This window comes from Poecilia formosa, unplaced genomic scaffold (assembly GCF_000485575.1).
Source record: "Poecilia formosa unplaced genomic scaffold, Poecilia_formosa-5.1.2 Scaffold34, whole genome shotgun sequence".
Classification (NCBI taxonomy): domain Eukaryota; kingdom Metazoa; phylum Chordata; class Actinopteri; order Cyprinodontiformes; family Poeciliidae; genus Poecilia; species Poecilia formosa.
In genome coordinates this window covers 1,495,449-1,516,112 of record NW_006799973.1, presented here as the reverse complement: position 1 = coordinate 1,516,112, position 20,664 = coordinate 1,495,449, and the positions used below count along the sequence as shown (strand labels likewise).

Below are 20,664 nucleotides of genomic sequence, written 5' to 3'. Positions count from 1 at the left end.
TATACAGCAATGTAAACAAAATGTGAGAAGGGTTACTACCAAGAACCAGTGGGTTTTGTTGCTTTGCTCGTGTTTTTATTAAATCATCAGTTCTGTAGCAGACTGATGAATTACATTAAACTATTTAAGTAGATAAATGGTTGTTCTCAGTCTGTGAATCTATCAAAAAGTGTCCAAAGGATTCATTATTTATTTAATCCCATTAAATCATTATCGTCACACATTTAATGAAGCAAGGAGATTCTGGAAATCAGGAATACTTATAACATCCAGTAGTGTTGGGGAATTTGACAGCTTTGAACAGTTTATGTTATCTCCTTTGAGCATTTTTTTTAAGTCTGGAAGTGATTTTCCAGGCTCTTCTTGTCGTAACTGCTCATATTTACATAAGGTGATAAAAGGATTAACTTCCATCAGAAATATACCGATCTCACAGGAGTTCAAAGAGAAAGGTTTACCAGCCTGATAGTGAGTTTATCTAATCTTGATTTCGCAGTGGTGAGCTTGGAAAAGGAAAAAAAAGGAAGGAAGTTAAAGTTTAAAAACTGCTTAGACATCCAAATAACTTCACCAAGCAACAGAGACAGAGCAGGAAAAAAAAAACAAAGTGCCTCTGCTGTGTGTTAGACTTTTTTGAACCCTGCTGCGTTTCTGCTCCTTGGTTTTTCCTCCTCCGTTACTCCCTCAGCTGGAGAGAGTCATTTTTGGCTCCAACATCGGTTCAGTGTTACTGACTTCTTCTGGTTGTCGTTTTTTGGGACGTCCAGAGAATCTTCACTTTCAATTCATAACTTGGTGACCTGCTTGAAGAGACTCACGCGAAGTATCTGTTGAATGTAATAAGGGTAACTTGTAAGCACTTGGACAATATCAGGCTGTAAAATAAGTGTCTTTATTGTTGCTATGGCGATATGGGACCTTTGTGAAATTTCTTTTATTATTAAATTGAGATCACCAAAGAAGTAAAATGTGCAAAAATGATTTTTCGGGTGACATTTTATTAAAAGCTGAAGATTTTGTTTGACATTCTGTCTGATCTGTTATGTCACAGATGAATAATACTTTCTTCTCTTTTCGTCTCTCTCTTCCTGTAATGCGCTCACAGCGGCAGATGGGGTGCCAGTCCAGAAGGATGGGGAGCAAGTAAGTCTTCAGCTTTCCATCTCATTTGGTCGTCTTGTTGACTCCTTTCACTGTGGATTGTTGCTTCTCCACCTGAGGAACCAACATGGCCACAAACTGTTTAGCTTCCACATGATGACTTCGCCGGCTCACTGTGCTCACACTGGTAGTTTAGAAATATCAGTTCTTCAAAGCTCACCGCTCTTCCCTCGTATCTTAAAGAATCAGCGATCACTGGTTTTGATGTCAAGAAGTCAGATGTTTGTCACCCATCTGACTCTGCAAAAAAACAAACAAAAAAAAATAAAATAAGAACCGCAGAGACATCACCTTCCCTCTTTCTCCAACTTTTACACATTCCCATTGCTTTGTATCCTTTTCTCTCCTCTCTCCTCTAACACTGATCCCATGAGACAGGACACCGGAGAGGAAACCATTTTGAACGAAAGTGTAGAGACTTCTACTTTTCCACCAAATGCACTGTGGACTGATTGCATCATTTATTTATGTGTTATGTCCCAGAATGCCCTTTGGAAAGAAAAAGCAGCTGCCCGCACACACACATTCACACACGCACACACACACACACACACATTGGCAGCATGGTCAGCTATTGGAAAAAGAATGGCAAAGCTGCTTCAAGGGGCTGAGCTCTACCACTCAAGTGTGTTAAATCTCTCATCACTCCTGCTCCTGTGAAAGGGAGGGAGGAGAGAAAGGAAGAGAGAAAGAGAGGAAAGGAAAGGGAGCAAAGAATAGAATTACAAGAAAAGCATGAATTAGACAGGAGGGCGCTCATATCGAATCATAACTACAGTCGGGATACCTGCTGTATCCAGCTGACGTGCCCGACTCCAGTCAGTGAACTCAGCAGGCGATTCTGACAAAAAACTGTAATCAAGATTCAACATGAAAATTTCAATTACTTTCACTTTTAAACATCTACAACTACAGGAGCCTGCAGACCTATTCACACCCCGTGAGCTTTTCCACATTTTGTCGTGCTCCAATCGCAAACTGCCATGTACGTTACTGGGATGTTTTATGAAAAATGGCGCATGGATTTACATGTTTTTTAATTGGTAAAATTAAAAAGTCTGGTGTACATTTGTATTCATCCTTCCTTTGTAATATATTTCCACATATTCTCAGTTGAATAGAGGTCAGGACACATGGATGCTCCAGTCTAAGCCGCTCCATTTATCAGATGCATGTATGTCCAGCTTTGTTCCTGCTCTGGTCTTCATGTTGTTTCTGTCCACTAATGTTCTATAGCAAACCTCTGAAACTTTCACAGATCCTCTGGATTGATGCTGAGACTAAACCGCACACAGACGACTTTATTTACTAATTAGTTGACTTCTGAAGGCAAGTTGTTGCACTGGATTTAATTAGGAGTATCAGAATAAAAGGGGATGAATACAGAAGCATGACACACCGAGATACTGCTCTTGATTTTCTTTCATTTAGTTTCTAATCAGCGACGACGCACTTTCTGAAATGCAGCGGTGGCGGCATAACGATGCGTTCCAGTTTTGTTTGCTTTCTCCCTGGTTTGCTCAGTGACCAGGCTAAATACTGTCACAGGCCAATAATAAGTATAATGTCATTTTCTTTGAAGATTTTTGCACATTCAAACAATGTGAGCAACACGTTCACTAACAACAGTAACACAGTTCTCTGATTTCTTATCAAGCAATCAAAACTTCGCAGCAGCAATGTTTCTTAGCTAATTTTTGATAATAGTCAATAATATGTCATTCCGTAAGCTCCATGTAAGTCAGTGGTCTTATGAACTGGTACCTTTACTTAACACTCTCATTGTTTCTGCTGAGTTGCAACTGGAATGGATGCTTTACTGGCTAATATGCTCTTGTCCAATCGAACTCTCATCTTGCCATAATTTTGGCATGTTGGTGGTTTGTCCAGGGTGGCATTAGAAGAGGGCTGCATGAGGATCTCATAATAAAATTTAAGTATTGCCTTTATGCATATGCGGTCAACAGGGAGGTGGTACCCCGTCTGCTGAGTGGGTGATAATAGGGAGACAAAGCTGCTTTCTGCAGAACTGCACCGCACCTAAAAAATGAGGTTAATTTTGCAGCATTTCAACTGTTTTGAAAGCGGCACAAAGACGGGTTTGGTCATGTGAGAACCTCTACTGCAGGCTCAGGCTCTCTAGCTGTAATGTGTTAAACTTAGCTGCATGTTCTGCTCTACAGAGCCTCTCTCTTTTCTAAAGTACTTTATTTTTACTTGTGTAGCAGCCTTTTGCAATATTAATGCACAATAACAGCAGCAGTTGCCCCGCCCTTTGCAGTACATCGAGTGCTGGAATCTGTTAAATGTTGATTCTGTAGTTCTTCAGTGGGGTCCAGAACTTATTTTCATTCACTCGGTTGATGAAGTTGGCCACATGTGGCTCTCCTCTCGTTCATTTTGTGTGGATGGCCATGTTTTGGTAGGTTTGCCAAACTCTTTCCATTTTCAGATGATGACTTAACCAGGGCACTCTGAGATGTTCAAAGCTTGTAACATTGTTTTAAGACCTAATATTGCTTTACATTTCTTCACAGATTCATCCCTCACCTCGCTGCTGCATTCCTTGGTTGTTATGGTGCTCTTTGCTTTCTCATCTTTTCCAAGAAACTTCACAGAACAGCTACATTTATACGTAGAATAAAATTAGCCACCATTTACTAATAAGGTGACCTGAAAAGGCTCGATGTTTTAAGGACAAAACATTTGCATGATTCATCGCAATTTGTGTCATTCTCTGTTAATCTGCCACATAAAATGGAAATTAAATGTATTGCGGTTTGTGATTGCTATGTTACAAAATGTGAAAAAGCTCAAGAGTAGCATATTTTGCAAAGCAATGTGTTTTACAGTATCTGAGAACCGCTGCAGTTTACAGCATGGGTGTCCAAATATTTGCAAAAAATAGCTTTAATCCGTGTACCAGTCCAGAAAAAAAAAAAAAAAACCCTCATCCATATGAAAATGCAATTCAGGAAGAAATAGACGTGCTGCAGTTGAGTTTTTACTGTGTCTGTGCACATCGACAGTGGGGTGAAAATATTTAAGCCGGCAGGCCACAAGTGCTCCACTCTCAGCTGATAGAGGGAAATAGTGTCGCAGAAACTGCTGCTTATCTTCATTGTCCTCATCATCTGAGTCCGCCTTCTCCCTGCACAACACACGCACGCACGCACACACACACACACACACACACACACACACACACCTTCCTGTTAGCCTCGGCCCCTCTTCTATCTGCAGCATCAGATACTGATCAGTACACCACTGACATCTCTCTCAAGCACTCACACACAATATTCTGCCATCTTTCATGGGTTTTGGCAGCACATGCCCCCCGAAGAGGAAGCTCGTTTAACCATGGCGTATTCACTCTGCTAAACATAACTAAGCAAATATAAACTGATCCCTGTTTAATCCCCTCCCTTCTCCCTGTCATTCTGTTCCTTTGGAAACTCACACGTATCCGTCTCTCATTTCTTTCCCTACTCGCCTCCTTTAATTTCATCCTCCTCATCCGCACGTCCGACTTGCGAACCAACTCGGTGTCTCGCTCCTCCTCGACGCATGTTGATGTTCTGTCACTCTCTCTTACTCTTTGCTGCTCCTTCTTTCCCCCCCATCCCTCCCTCCTCCCGTTTCTCTTCTTCAGCATGGACGTTCAGAGTTTTCATGGGAAGGAATCAATGTAAGTGTTGTGGCATCGTTTCTCCATCTATGCCTTTTCTCTCCACTTGTTTTTGATTTGCGTCACCCCGTAGCTACAGGCTCTCGCTCCCTCATGATCTCCCCTCACCTCCTCAGCTTTATATTAGACCCTATGCTTTACCGTAGTGGTGCACAGTAGTGAGCACAATTTTTTTTAAGTTTACTTGGACTGAAGATTTGGGTAATACAGATGTTGTCTTTTGTATTAACCCAACATCTCCATCACTTCTCCTCTCCACTCACCTTCTCTATAACACACACTATGTCGATGTCTTTGTGTCTCCCGTCACACCATCCACACTCTCTTCTTCCTCCCCCCTTCCTCCTCTTCCATTCCTCTCTCTTCTCTCCCTCCAGCTGTCCATGGAGGACACCACATCAATCCTGCCTCGGCTCAAGAGGAACTCAAATGCCTATGGCATCGGGGCTTTGGCTAAGTCTTCTCTGTCAGGTGTGTCAGGTGTGTGTCTGTGCTGGTTCTGGTAAACGACCCCATGTTGGCTCCGCTCCTTAGTGGGCTCAGGAGTCAGCATGGTACCCTTCAAAGGGTTCCCTTTCTATCACTTCCTCTTCACACTGACGCATCTGCCGTCAATGACTCCTCAAAAGGCATTGACGGAATAAATCCAGCATAAAACACACAGCACACACACACATTGCATTTCTCTAAGGTAAGGTGGGTAGGATGTGTTCATTTTGTAGCGGATTGTTTTCTATGTTATTTTATAGTCATACATGAAAATCGTTGGTCTCAATTATCTGAAATTTGCCTGATGGATAAATAAAGAGATTCTGGACATTTATCAAAATTAAGTCGCTTTAACGATACTAAATCAAGGACAAAACTGATTGTTAATCACACCGAAGTCTAATTCATGATGAGTTATTTGTTAAAAAAAGGCTCAAACAAATTGTCTTTGATTACAATCTACTTCGAGAGTTTAGAGCAGGGAGCTTTCTGAAGAAGAAGAGTCGAAAAGACAAAATGAAACAAAGAAAAGGAACTCCACAGAAAGTCATCCAGCACAAACAAAAATATTAAATGTAACTAAATCTGGCAAGATGAGCAGGTTTAGTTTGTAAAAGCATTCTCTGTGGTCCTTGTTGGGGGTAATGAGGCATCGCCAGGTGCTGATCAACCAATCAGAAACAGACTTTGGGGAAACAAGTGGTATTTCAGGTTTCAACGTTAGAATCTGTTTTTTTTCTACCCCATTTCTTTAAACTCAGGAAAAATTTCAGGAATGTAAACAATGTGTCTTTGTAGATAAAACACAATCTCTGTCCTAAATCTGCTTCCAACATGTAATTTTTTGTTGAGCAAAAGATGAGGGTTGCATTTCATGCATTTATTAAATGGTAAATGACCTGTACTTTTGTAGTTTATCAAGTCCAGAGGGCCGCAAAGCTCTTTACGCTACTTTCAGCCATTCACGCACTCATGGTGGTGAGCTACTACATCGTAGCCACAGCTGCCTGACAGGGGTAGGCTGCCCCCAGGAACGATGACACAATGACAGAGAACCATCAGACCATCAAACTCCTGCCTCTTGAGCCACCATGTAGTGGCGGCTACTTCAAATCTTGTAGGGACTTGTGAGTTTAACTCTTAAATGAATATTTAAGGTTAATTATGGATTATTTAAACAAAAAGTTTTTATTTATTTATTTTTTATTATAAATTAAGATCATACATTGGACAGCTACTTAGAAATTCAGAAAAAGACTAATTTTCTTTTCTGATGTTATGACTCTTCCGGGTCATAACATCATGCAGGATTCAGGGATGCTACTGCACAGGAGGTTTTGTTTTTATGCTCGTTTAAAACTAAACTTCAAGGATATTTTCAGGGTTCCTGAAGAAAACACTCGAGAGGGTCGTGGGGACCAACTTCTGTTTTCCTTTGTAAAGTGGTGGTTGTGGTGCTCCAGTCAAGTTTTACTTTGGATGTTTCCCCCCGTGTGAAGTGCTGTGGCGGTAACGCAGTTCAGTGCAGTGTTTTCTTTCATTGCAGTGTTTCTGGTTGTCTTCGTGCGCGAATCATTTGGAAGTTGCAGTTCAGCGTAGTGGAGTGCAGCTGTCGCATCGTGCGTTGCGGCGCTGATTTGTTCAATAATGTATTCATAAAAGTCACCCTCTCCCGCACGCACCGGCATCAGAGGGAGCTACAGTTCATGTCGTCATATGTTGGTCACATGAAACGTGGAGCAAAGCAAGTCGGAGCCAGTTGGAGCGCGGCAGCGGGAAATTAATGTGCGTTCAGCAGCGTCGAGTCGAGTTCTGATACAAACAGCAGAGAGAACAGGGAGCAATTTTCTGCTTACCCAGCGCAGCATAGCAGAGGTGTATGTCAACAAGCCAACCTCTCATCATTCACGCCACGCAGACGCCTCACCCCAATTAACCCGTTCCATCCCAAGACGCACCTGTGTCAGGAAAGATTCATGCACTACCTCCTCTCCTCCATGCACCGTGACCGGGTGAAGTCTCATTAAGCTGTCGCCGCCACGGCGACCAATATTCAGCGGTTCTCAAAATCCATGCTAATGACCACCCTCATTTACCCGCACACATCTGATCAGCAGGATTGGACTGATTTATTTTATTTTTTTATTTTTATTGTACTCTGGTATAGTTCAGCTTAGGCTGCTACCATTTATTTACTCATCTATTCATTTTCATGCCTGAAGGTGTTCAGTTGTTCTGTATTTGTTTGGTGCTGGGATCAGAGTATAATTACCATAATAACAAACCAATTAATTAGAACAACATGTAAAAGTTTGAAACCATCAGTAATTTTCTCTTCCAAGTGGACAGATAACGTGTAAGTCTTTGTGATGTTTTTTCTTTCAGTGCTCCTGACTTTTTGAAAATATTTTGCAGTCCTTCTTACTGCTCTTTGCAGCTATTTTCTGTCAGTTTACCTGACCAGCTAAACTACAGCAGATTAACACCAGATGAAACTCATATCTTTGAAAAATAAGACATAACTAGGAAAATCCTACGAGAAGTTTCATCCTTCAGTTCTTTGGGAATCCCGATCCCTAACCTGATCTGGATTTTATGCAAATGCAAATTCTTTAAGAATAAGATATTTGCAGATACCAAGTTCCTATGCATATCATTAAACTAAATGTTATGCCTATGAAGTAAAACATCCTGCTGAGTTAAATTACATGTTCTGAATTAATATTGCGAATAACTCATTTCCCGGACGCTGCAGTCTGTTTTATTCTGAAAGCATCTCATATTTTGCAGCAGCAGCAGCAGCCAATATAGTCTCTCTTTCACTGTATTTGTGAGAGACTTCATAAAACATGGCTAAAGTTTTGACTTAAAATCAGTTCTACTTTTTAAGACTGACTGAAGTTTCATTGCTTGGCTTTAATAGTCTTTTTATGCCCCAAGGATTCGTAGGTCAAAGTTAAATTGTCATAATGCGTTTAAATGGGAAGGATGCAAACGCTGGCAATTCATGGGATCAGGTGAAGTTCCAGATATTTAATTTAAAAAAGTAATGAGGCTCAGGCAGAGATATGACTGGAAAATAGAGGGAGGACCAGTGGAGAACAATGCAGACAGGAAGCTATAAATACACTGATTAGGGAGTGGAGAAGTGAAAGAGCTAATCACAGGTGAGTAGGGACAGCTGGGGAAGAGGAAAGGAAGAGGAAAATTAGGAGATGTGCAACAGCTGTGCAGAGAGGGGGGAAATAAGCAAAGCAGGAAAAAGGTATAAACAGCAACAGAACGAAACATTAATCTAAGGAATAAATCTCATAAATGCTGAGAATAAATGAAGAAACACAAGGAGCAAACAAGATCTAAACAAATAAAGAAGAAAGATCAAAACATGAACCTAAATGAAAGCAAAAGTTGTAACACCTAAGGATAGTGACATAAATAGCTAAAAAAATCCAGAAAACATTTATTTTTGAAAACTGTCATGTGCTTGATTGAAAATGAGTGAATAATGCCCAAATAAGACTAAAGAGCATCTTCAAAAGACCTTCATAAAAACAAAAACAAACAAAAAAAAACTGATAGAGACTGTGGCAGGAAGTCTGACTTCTTAGAAAGAAAATAAATTCAGGGTGTCAAAAGATTTTTCCACTGGACTTCATCTTCTGGTAATATTAAAAAATCTCGCCACTTGCCATCTGTCTCGTTTTCAAAGCAGCTTATCAGTCCAATCCTGCAGCACATCGATACTTTCACTCATCATCACAGTTTCCATCTCTCAGCAGAAATATAAACATGATAATAACTTAACTATTATTTGTCTCCTCCCTCTTCTTCCCTGTTGTTTTGTCTATCCATCTTTTCACCTCTACATCTCCTCCAATCTCTTCATCATGTTCTCTCCTGTCTTCCTTCAAACCATCATCCTTCTCTGTGCTTCTTCCTCCTGTGTTGCATGTTTTTTTTTTTTTCCTACTCCATCAGGAGTCACACGCACCATGAAGGAAAGAGTAACCAAGCCCACAGCGATGGCCCAGGGCCGTGTTGCTCACATGATCGAATGGCAGAACTGGGGCATGCAGACGGTTGGCGCAGGAGGGCTGCCCCAGTCCCGCATCAGCACCCAAGAGCGGGAAAAGGAGCGGCGAGCGGAGAACGACGCCTACAGCGACCTCAGCGACGGAGAAAAGGAGGCTCGGTTCGCTGCAGGTGAGGTGCAAGCACACAGCCAGAGGGCAGACAGAGTCCCGGGCTTGTTAGCTGTCATCAGCAGCATTATGCGCTCATTAGGCAAACATTTAGCCAATTAAATGTGATGCATGTCTCAATTTTGACCTGTGTCTGTTCTTTTGACCTCTGACCTCAGGCATCCTGCAACAGTTTGCAATCTCGGAGGCGACGCTCTTGGCGTGGTCGTCGATGGACGGGGAGAGCCCGCGGTCGGGTTCAAACCAGGGCAGCGTGGCTCACCTGAGCGAGGTCAACCAGGAGAGCATCACCAGTCGAGGTAAAACTCAGCAGAAAGCAGCTGGTAGGACAGGCAGGTCGAGGTAAAACTGCCAGGATACACAAAACCACGTTCAGACCTGCTGCTGTCGGAAAAATGAAAATAAAAATACCGCAGTGAATATCTGCATGATGTGTTTTTTTGTTGTTGTTGTGTGGAAAATAAACTGATCTAATAAAGTTTGTAGCAACAAGAGTTCAAAGTGATTTACATCAGAAAAGCATCATGCAGTCACTAATTATGAAAGAAGCAATAATGACATCATCAAAATCATCAAGCAAATACATGTCAAATAAATTGATCAATGACTTTACTAATCAAAGGAGGTGAGTTTTTAGGCTTTATTTAAAGGAACTCAGGGTTTCAGCTGTTTTGAAGTTTTAAGGAAGTTTGTTCCTAATTTGTGGAAGCTGGATGCTGCTTCACCATGTTTGGTTCTGGTTCTGGTTCTTCAGATCAGAACCAGAACCTGAGAGGTCTGGAAGGTTGATACAACAACAACAACAACAACAGATCTTTAATGTATTTCAGTGATTTCTAAACTAACATTAGTATTTTAACGTCTATAAATTTTCTTTCGGTTAATTCTTCGTTTGGTTTTAGTTGTTTACTTTCTCAGCAAAGCTTTCTGTGACATTCATCTTCAAATGTGCAGCTGAAAGAAGAACTTTCTTTACATTTACATAAAAAAAGAACAATTTTGCTTGAAACTTCAAATTTTAAACGTCTCCCTGGATCACTGATAAGGTTGTGGAGTCTTCAATGCTTCCAAGTGTGTTTATCTGAAAATTTCTCTCCCTGTGGCCATGCATTTATGAGTGAAATTTGAGATTAAAGTTTTTAAACCATCCCAAGGCTTGAGGGATTATTGCATTTGCCTCAGATCATATTCAGGAGTTTTTTTTTTTTTTTTGTAAAACATGTCTGTTGCTGTTTTAACTCCTCAGCGTTAACACGTATCTTCTCCTGAGAGAATGAGAGCAAAAAAAGTGTTTTATGTCAAATTCTGCAGTTTGACTGACTGCTTCAGTAGCAACTGGGAGCTTTTGTCATATCACTCCACTTGGAAGCATTTCTGCTCATTCTTTACAAACCCTTGTTTGTAAATCTCAATAATTAGGAGTCTTTGCTGGAACTAGAAACCTGCAGCATGACTTAAAGACATCCTTCTCACGATGTGGTTCTTGTTCCTTCTCACATCTGTTCTTGGAGCTCCAGTAGCAGCTGCTGCATTTTTAAATCTTTCCAGATCAGATATTACACCAGTCCTCAGCAGAGGTGTGGCCTCACACGTACGTCTCCCAGGGCCACTACTGCCTCTCGTCCTCCGACGCCTGGGAACCGACCAACAGCGACCCTTCGGGCGTGGCGTCTCCCCCTGCTGGTTCCTACATCATGGGGACGGACGGCTACGACGGGCAGGCGGCGGCTCACTTCCTGTCCCAGCAGCAGCAGCAGCAGCAGCAGCAGTACAACCTCCAGCAGCTGCAGCAGCTCCAACAGATCCAGCAGTACCAGCATCAGCAGCTCCTGCAGTATCAACAACAACAGGTGATTAATGCAGAGCAGGTGGACTCTCAGCGGTGAGCGCACGGCGCTGCCAGGAGGAACATTTACCGGGGAGAGACTATATGTGGCTTGGGTTTAGTCCAAGTCACGGTTATGACGCATGAAAGGAGTGCATCAGGCCCTGATTGAAGGAGTGGTGCAAATAGTTTAGCAGTTTTATGATCCGATCTGACCGCATCTTAAAAAATGTTCAAGTTGAGTCAGTTAGGAAAATAGAAGGAGACACTAGGATGTCTGCAGAGCTGAGCTGCAGTCTTCAAAATAGGGACATTTTTCAAGGACACTGGGAGTTATTTTGAACAGATTCAGTACATTGCAAATGTATTCAAATCCAATGAACTTTTGCACAACTTGTGATGTTGCAACCATAGGATATAAACTTTTATCCGATTATCTGACACAAAGTGATACATAGTTGAAGAGTGGGAAAAAAAAATGGTTTTAAAACAAAAATAATTTGTGCTTTTATGTTTGGCCCTCCTGAGATAAAACTTCACAGAGCCACCTTTTGCTGTCGGTATTTTCAGGTTTATCTCCTTTAGCTGTGCTCTTCTTTTAAAATTCAACCTCAGTCGGGTTGGATGAGAAGATTTGACGATCATCAGTTAGATACAGCTCTGGAAAAAATTAACAGAGCACTGCAAAAATGACCACTTCCCTGCTTTTACTCTTCATCTTTGAGTAAATTGAACATCATTCTTTTATTTTATGAACTACTGACGACATGTCTCTGAAATTCCAAGCAAAAATGTAGGATTTATTTGCAGAAAATGAGAAATGGTCAAAATAATGAAAAAGATGCAGCAAAGAAATGCAAAGAAAACAAGTTCATATTTGTTTAGAGACAACAATATTAATGTTTTAACTCAGGAAGAGTTCAGAAATCAATATTTGGTGGGATAAGTAGGAGGTTTTCAATGAGGTTCAGTAAAGTGCTCTCTTCATTGTTTCTCCAGAGCTGTATTAGTCTCAACTCTAACATATGAATATACAAGTAAAACTGTTGATTTGATTGACAAAAATAATATTTAAGCCCACAACTATAATGTTGAAGTTTCTATTTCCACAGTCTACAGGGCCACATAAAAACTTAAGGCGGGTAAATGGAAACGTTTTACTAAGTTTGATGAATTTATTCCTCTTTTAGGTGACAATAAGCAGCTAATCCAATTCCCTTTGCTTTCCCTCACATTAAATTAAATTTTCTGGTCATCATCACATCTTGTGTGTTTCCAGGCTCTGGAGCACCGGTTGCACAGTGCCAACCACTCTCTGCAGGCAACACCCAACAGCACCATCCACAGCCTGGTTCACCAGGTCCACCCGCCGCTGGTTGATCTGTGGAACACGGGGCAGATGGAGGCCTATCAGGCGGAGGCCGGAGGCTACATGGGCGTAGCGGCTGTGGTGGAGGCGGGCCTGTGTGTGCCGGCGGGGGAGGAGGTGGTGGGAACCGAGCACTCCCCGCTGCTGGAGCAGCAGGAGGAGGAGCAGTTCAAGGTGAGGACAAAATGTGGCTTTTCTGCACGATTTTCTCCTCAGGAATCAAAGGCTGACTTTGTCTGAGCCGAGGCTGGGAGCGACCACACGGAGGGTTTATCCAATTAACTCTGAGTTCAGCTTAATTAGTTAATCTAATCACTTCATTACAATATTCTAGGAATTCGCAGTTGAAATATTTGCCAGTGATCAAGGTTAAGCACTAATTGCTCACCTATTATTTTATGCGCTTAGATGTAACAACTGCAGAAAGAGCAAATTTGAATGCTGAGGGTGAGAAGGTTGATTAGTTTGTTCACAACTTGCAGGGGTTTTCTGTTTTCACCCACAGGCCTCAAGTTCATAGCATTTTTTTGTATTTTACATCCATAAATCATATTTATAAATTTTTAATTTCACTGTTTTAATCTGGGGTGCACTGAACTGCTGCTGCCCAATTCTTCTTTTAAAGATTAACCCACTCCAATATCATTCTTAGTCATGCTGTTTTTATTTTTATTAATTTGACAAAATGGTTAAAATTTTTCTCTAGATAATTTCATTTCCAGTAACATTTGTTTCTCCTGTCCCAGCAGGGGGTTTTAAAACGATGTACTTAAAAAATAGCTTCCTAGAATAATTTTTTTTAGGATGATCAGTTCAGTACATTGTTTGAATAGATTGTGAATTGTTGCAATATGGTTTTTATTAGACGTAATACCAGCCAATTTCATTAAAAACTACTTAAAATGATATTATTTTGATCACGCTACTGCAATCTCAGACTGAAAATGTTAAAAATGAAAGTTTGAGCTAATTTAATCACAAAGAAAATTGCCTTCAATCCGTTCTGTGAAGGCTTTGGATGCTTCTTCAAGAACTATAGTGAACAAACAGCATCATGGAGACTAAAAACATTGTTAAACCATGGCTGAGTTATAAAACAACATCTCACTCAGAATGCTTCATATGTCCAGTTCATGTGACCAAGATGCAACCTTTTGATTCTCATGCTAAAACGTTATCATTGTGAAACACGGTGGTGGGAGCATCATGCTGTGGGAGTGCTCGTCATCAACGGGGAAGATGAAACTGGTCAGAGTTTATAGGAATATGTTTGGAGCTAAATACAGAACAATCCTAAAAGAAAATCAATTAGAGGCTTTAAAAGACAATTAAATGGTTTAGGTTTAAGCATATTCAAGAGACAGAATGACCTAGTCAAAGTACAGATAAAATCCAATTAAGAATCTACTTTTTTCTCTCCACAGTTAAGCTCAACTTTGTTTATTCTATTGTTTAAAATAAGTAATAAATAAATAAATAAATAAATAACCGTGAGGTTTCTCTCTGCACCTGTTCAAATAATCTGTGGCACAACAGCTGCTGGTTTGGGTCTGAGCACACTGACTCCTTCGCCTCTGTCCTGATCAGGAAGAAGACATAATGCTGGCCCTGGACCAGGAGTCGGCCATGTTGACTCCGCCCACGCAGCAGGGAGATGCCTCTGGAGGCAGTAGTCCGGGGCAACCGCCAACTGAGCCAATCACAGAGCGGAAGGCCTCCGATGTCACCGCTGGTCTCATCCAGACGCTGGAGGAAAAGGAAGAGGAAGAGGAGGAAGAGGAGGCTGGGCCACCTGCCTCCATGGCCGCCAACTGAGCTCCTGATGGTTTAGACTCCTGAACACAAACTAACCTGGGAGTCGGCGAGGGACGAGCAACATACAACAATATATATCTATTAATCCGTTCCTTTTCAGGTATCAAAAACTTTTCGTTTTAAAGGTGAATTCCTTAAAATGACTCACAACCAGACAGGAGCTCATGCAACAAAGGACACCTCTGTCTTTGTAAGCCTTACACCCCGAAGGTTTGAAAAATAGAGTTAAAACAGAGCAGAAGAGGAGGAGGAGGAGGAGGAGGAGGAGGGGGAAGAACATTTCCAAAGGGGGGAAAGAAACCAGACTGTGATGAAGAGGAGGGGAATGGAAACATGCATGCTTTTTCTTTGAAGACCAACAACTCAAACCTGTCTTTGTCTTATAATGAAAATAAAAATCTAACTTACATTAGCATAATAAGAGGAACAATTTTTGTAATAAAGCAAAAAAAAAAAAAACAGCAAGCGATGTGTGATGAGATCTCACAGGTTTCCTGAGGGAGAGCTGCTCTGTTTACAGCCCTGACTTCATTTCTTTCTCTTGGATCAAACACGTGCACCCTAATACAACAAAAAGCAACCCGAGCAATTTCACAGAGGAGTCTCAGCATTTCGGTGAAATGCAGTTTAACTCGTCTGAAATCCATTCTCCTGCGACTTTGTGGCACAACCCGGGGGCGAGCCTGCTCTGCTGACTGCACACACCCAACCCTGCACAGATAAGGATTGTACTGTAAGATAGCGAGCTTCCTACTCTGTCTCTCTGTATGCATGTCCTTCAGAGTACCACAGAGTACCTGTAACTCTACAGCACTGTAAAAGACTTTGCACTGAACCGTTCCAATCCCAAGGTGGGAGTTCCCCGACGGAGACGGCTGCGTACGCGACTTTAGTTGGGTTTTTCGTTGTTGTGAAATATGTTTTTTTTTTTTTGCACTAAAGCAATCCAGCAGATCAGAGTTTGCCTTTGGACTGTTGGCTCGTTCCCCGCTCTGACAAACCAAAACCACCCGAGCCGCTTCACGATGCAGGAACACTCAGCTGCTTTGTTTTTCACACAGATCCTGACACACAGAGGATGTTGACCACTATTCTGAATGTACTGGACGACTGTGGGGGGTGAGAGGGTCGCCTCCTGGTCACTCAGAGCCACTCCGTACACACGGACACGGGAATATCTAAATTGTAACCAGCAATAGGCAGAGGAAACACTTGCCTTCCAAATGAAAAGAAAAAAAAAGACACAGAAAAGACCAGTCCAGCTCTGTCGTTAAGATGTAAATACAGTATGTAGTAATTGCCTCTCAGTCACAGTCACGGCTGTTCTTTTGCAGTATGATTTCTTTATTTTTCTACGCCTCTCGGGTCCCAATTTATTTTTTGGGGGGGACTGCGCTGAAAGCTTGCTCTGTTTTTGTTTTGTTGGTTTTGTTTACTGCTGCACAATTAAACATGAAATGGACCGAGCAATCGATCAGACTGGAAACCAGTTGGTTGAGCTCAATCAGGTAACAGGACTGAAGACTGGAGGTGAAACGAGACTGGTGTCTTCCTGCTCATCGTTACTACTGTGAAGCAGCTGCCTGGGAGTGTGGTAGTGATGTGTGAGGAGAATTTTTGTTTTTTTTATTATTTTATCTTCTATCTATTTTGTTTTTTTTTTGTTTTGCAATTAAGAAAGAGTGTATGTTTTCCCAGCAGGAGTGGGAGCCGAACTGCGGCGGCGAACTCTCTGCTCGCGTCTTTTTACCGTCTGGGGAACACCGTCTCTCACTTTGAGGACTGTGCAAGACACTTTGACGACAAAATCTGGAGTTTATTGACTTGAATGAATTTATTTATTGAGTGCTTCTTTATGCAATGTCGAGGGACAATATTTATTTTTCTACTGCCTTGTTGAGATCCCTTCCAGTATAAGTTAGGATAGGTGTCAGGGCTGTAACACAGACGTGTTTTGTTCTGGTTTTGAGACCGATAGGTTGGCAGCTCCTAACGTGAAATAACTGAACACTGCCTTGCAAAACTATTTATGACCCTTGACGTTTTTCACAGTTTACACCACTTTCGTGTGTGTTAGTGGGGTCTTTTGTCAAAGATCAACACTAATTAGTGCACAATTAGTGATGTGGAACAAAAACAGAAAATGAATTTCACAAACTTTGAACATACTGGAAGCTGAAAGGCGTAGCAAGCAGCTGCTACACTTACGTTCTGTCTTTAGATTCGCAAAGCTGGTAGAGACAAATCCTGAAAAATTTGGTGCTGCAATTGAAGCAAAAAATGGTTCTACAAAGCATTGCATGCCACGCTTTTAAGTGCATCATGTTCAACCATGCACTAGTTTGAGTTTATTTATCCCATAAAATAAAAAGAAAACCCACACTGACATGGGTTCCGAATACTTTTGCAAGGCCTCGTAGACTGAAACCTAGTTTGAAAAGCTGCAAGAACGTCTTTAGAGAACTCAAACCCATTAACAGAACGTCTTTTACGCTGTGACGCACATTAATTTATTTATTGAACAATTACTTGGTAGGGAGAAACACCTTGATGCTGTACAGAGGCTGTTACTTCATGTAGATAACTCATTTAGGAGCAGTATCTTTTTTTCTTTTAGTTTAAGACATAATAAAGTTGAAAGGTTGATGCTTTTGTTTGAGACGAAAGCCTCACAGCGTATTTGGGCTCGACTGTTTGCTTTTAAAAACAGATATTTCATAGAGGAAGACACTGATTCTCTTTGAGTTTTCTTGTTTTTTTCCCCTTTTTTTTAAAAAAAAAAAAAAACCTTTGTTGATCTCGATGAATGAATGAAGAGATAATATGAAACCAAATATTCTTCTGTGGATGTTAAAGGTTTACCAATCATGTCTTTAACTTCATTTGGTTTCCTCCTGTTTTCGTGTAATTGCCACTGCCGTCTCCGAGGAGTTTCAGTAACTTTTCTGCAGGCAGGATGGTCAAATATTGCCTCCGACCCTCTGCCTTTCTCCCTCTCTTCCTCTCTGTCCGTTCTGTATACTTGTATCCGTGTGTATGTCTGTATGTGTACAGTTAAAAAGAAAAAAAAAATGTCCGCTGTCTTTCCGGAAAAATTCACTGCCTGGAACAATAAACTTTTCACATCAGTCCAAGAGGGTTTCGAAGCCCTCGATGCATAAAATTTGGAGTTGTGTGGCGAGAACGGCTGTATTAAAAAAAACAAACAAGCAAAAAAAAAACACGCTGTATAAAATCTGATGGCTTCTGTAAAACGTCTGCATAAAACTGGATTTGTCTTAAACGAGGCAGTGTGACTGGTAACACACCTATGCATGCTTGTAGGACGGTTCTCACAGGTTGGCTCTTCCATGTGGTTTCCCCCCTCTCTTCTGTCCACGGCTCTCTCTTTCTCTCCCCCTGCACGACGCAGCCTCCTTCACCTTCTCCGGCTCTTCTACCCGTCTCCTTTTATTTTCCTCCTGGTGGAGAAAGAGCAAATAAACAGACCAAACAAATTGTCTTTTTTCTTTGTGGATATGTGTGGGTCTCTTTTCACAGGCTGTAAATAATTACAATCTCAGGGGTTTCCTGTATCCTCTTGAGCTTTAACACATTTCTGTTGTTTATCTGTTTTCTGTCTCTCCGCGTCTTATTTGTGACTGACAGACACACCAGAAGAGAAGCCGACAAGCAATAGGCAGCAGTGTAATCTGTGCTTCTCCAAAAGCCCTCCTCTCCCGGTCCTTATCAGGAATTGTGTGCCAGGAGAATATAAACAACAAATGCCCTCCGTTGGGATAAACTGCTTATTTGCTGAAGCTCACAGAGGACTCGGCGCCTGAAACACATTGTTGACCTTCACAACACAGAACTGTTTATACACTCGAAAGCTGGAAGTGATGTGGTGGTATTTACTTACCTCATTGACTGCTGGAGGTCCATCAAGTTGGTTAATGAGTTTACATAGAGTTACATAAAATGTAACCAAGCTCGCTTTAGCTCTAGGCTACCAGAGGTAGAACTTTTCAGACTCACTTTTTGTTTGTTTTGCTTTTTTTGTTGTTGAAAACTTAATAGAGGTGAAGGTTTCCTGTCCAAGCTCTTGTGCATCTAAAGCTGAAGGACAGTTGTAAAGAGAGTGTAGTTTGGGTTAATCATAATCGGTTTTGTGATATTTAGTAATGTCATGTTTCCCTAATGCTAACCGCACATTTCCTGTAACGAACTGAGGTGGCAAGATGGCACTTATGAACAGAAACCGTTCAGACGGCTAAAGCCTCATTTCATTTGTATGATTTGTTCTGAAATATTCCAGTAGGGGGCAGTGAATCGAGGGTTGAAGTTTACCCACCAACTTGACCCGCCTCAAGAGGAAGTTAGAAAAAGTTTAACCTCTATGAGCTGGAAGGGTGAAACATGAATGTGACCCCGTTAAGATAATTCTCTTTTTGTCTGCATATGTTCTTTACATCTAATGGCAAACTGAAAGCTCCTGCCACAGATTGAGGGTGTTGAGGTCAGCCCACATATTTTACACCCCTGGATCCTCGTCAGGAGGTCATCAGTCACAGACGCAGAGTGAGCTGTAAGAGTGAGACGCCATTGCAGATTCAGATAATGATACGAGGAGGTTGGAGAATAATTATTTTGCCTGAGGACGGTTAATAAGCCACGCCCCATTTGGCTCCACAATCCCATCTGCATGCTCTGAGAGCGCACACAGGCTCTCTCGGGGGTGACAAAATGCGGCAATTTGAATTCAGAGAACCAACGTCATTTGCGTCTTCTTCTCCATCCACAGCAGCAACCATCATGGCTTAGAAATCTTCATGTTATTTTCAGGAGTAGATTTTTTTTTTTCTTTTTAGAAAAGTAGGTAATAAACAACGGTGGACAGCAGAAGAAATGTCACTAAATATTTGCAATTTGCAGCGCACCAACTCAGCTCTAAATAACTCAAATTAGTTAATAGACAATATAAGAATTTATTCATTTTTTTTACAAATTAGAAACTTGTAACAATGATTTGAATATTTAACATATAAGGTGAATTTATTTTAGCGTTTTAAATGTGCTTTTACAAAAATCAATTAACTTTAAATGCATGATCTCTTTGACCATTTGGCCAAATTAAATCAGTTTTTAATCAATTCATTATTGCACAGTTCATAGCTGTCAGTATAGCTCACATGTACATAATGAACCGAACAGATTCATCTCCATCCACCTCGGATTTGGACGGAGGCGAAACATCTGTGATTTGTAGCTGTTTGCAGTTCAAAGGAAACAGGAAGACACCTGAGACTCAGAAGTGAAAAAGTGAGATTTCTGTGAAAATAGAACAAAATAAAAACTATCCAGGACTAAACGTTTCAAGACGGGTTCGTGTAAACCAGTTCGTCCCGGTGGCTGAGAGTCGTTAAGGGCTACAGGAAGCTCGACTCCTCTGTTCAGACTGTTCTGTCTCTGACGAGAAGGAGTGAAATCACACAAAAAAAAAGTAAAGTTCCTTCTCCACATTTCCTCCCTGGCTCTCTTACAATTGTTCATCCGACTCCTCGCTCTCCCTCTCCTCCTGCAGGGAGGACAGTGTGAGGACTGGGCTCGTATGCGACACGGGGGACACGGGAGGCGACGGGGAGGATGAGGAGGAGGAAGTTGAAGGGGACGCAGCCTCCTGAGACACTCCTTCTGCTCCTCTCGCCTTGGCGGAGCTCCCGCTGCTGCTCCCGCTGCTGCTCCCCGCGCTGCCGGGAGGCGAGGGGACCGCTTCAGACCCGGGAGCTCCTCTAAGAGATGGAGTCTTTCCCCGGGAATTGTCCCTGGACTCCCTCCTCAGCATCTCGCTCTCTCTTCGGCTCCCCTCTCCCCACAGGTCTCTGTCCCGCGTGGGTGAGGAAGCGGCGGAGGACGAGGGAGGCTGATGCTTCTTGGTTTTCCTGCTGGCGTCTCTGAAGCTGGCCAGAGGGGGACGAAGCCGCACGCCGCTGCGAGTCGAGCCCTCTATGGCCTTCTGCAGCTGTAAGATGAGGGAAAAGTAAAAGAGTTTGAATCCCCACGGAGAAGAATCGGGAGGCAACAGTGAAAATATGTGATCAGGAAAGTGAGCATCTGAACAGATGAGGGGTGAGAT

At 41.9% G+C, this 20,664-nt stretch overlaps 2 protein-coding genes and 1 long non-coding RNA gene across 8 annotated transcripts in view; 1 reads left to right on the top strand and 2 right to left on the bottom strand.

Annotated features, from left to right (window-relative positions):
* Positions 1–15,773, top strand: part of fam131bb (family with sequence similarity 131 member Bb) — a 29,180-nt gene extending 13,407 nt beyond the window's left edge. Inside the window, exons 3-10 of one of the 4 annotated variants that reach the window (XM_016670488.1) lie at positions 1,106–1,143; positions 4,814–4,849; positions 5,227–5,320; positions 9,317–9,541; positions 9,699–9,839; positions 11,089–11,390; positions 12,645–12,908; positions 14,322–15,773. In XM_016670488.1, the coding sequence (XP_016525974.1) occupies positions 1,106–1,143; positions 4,814–4,849; positions 5,227–5,320; positions 9,317–9,541; positions 9,699–9,839; positions 11,089–11,390; positions 12,645–12,908; positions 14,322–14,549 (1,328 nt within the window). In that variant the 3' untranslated portion in view covers positions 14,550–15,773. Of the gene's footprint in view, positions 1–1,105; positions 1,144–4,813; positions 4,850–5,226; positions 5,330–9,316; positions 9,542–9,698; positions 9,840–11,088; positions 11,391–12,644; positions 12,909–14,321 lie in introns of all 4 variants that reach the window. The other 3 variants (XM_016670487.1, XM_007550099.2, XM_016670489.1) reach the window with 3 other exon arrangements.
* LOC107835992 (uncharacterized) lies at positions 10,120–11,082 on the bottom strand. Its single transcript, XR_001661838.1, has 2 exons — positions 10,983–11,082; positions 10,120–10,805 (listed from the first exon to the last, which is right to left on the bottom strand). It is a non-coding gene; the product is annotated as an uncharacterized LOC107835992 (long non-coding RNA).
* The window catches only part of clcn1b (chloride channel, voltage-sensitive 1b), a 37,044-nt gene continuing 31,854 nt past the window's right edge, over positions 15,475–20,664 (bottom strand). For all 3 annotated transcript variants that reach the window (XM_007550097.2, XM_016670486.1, XM_007550098.2), the window contains exon 23: positions 15,475–20,550. In XM_007550097.2, coding sequence (XP_007550159.1) covers positions 20,068–20,550 — 483 coding nt within the window. In that variant the 3' untranslated portion in view covers positions 15,475–20,067. The remainder of the gene's footprint in view (positions 20,551–20,664) is intronic.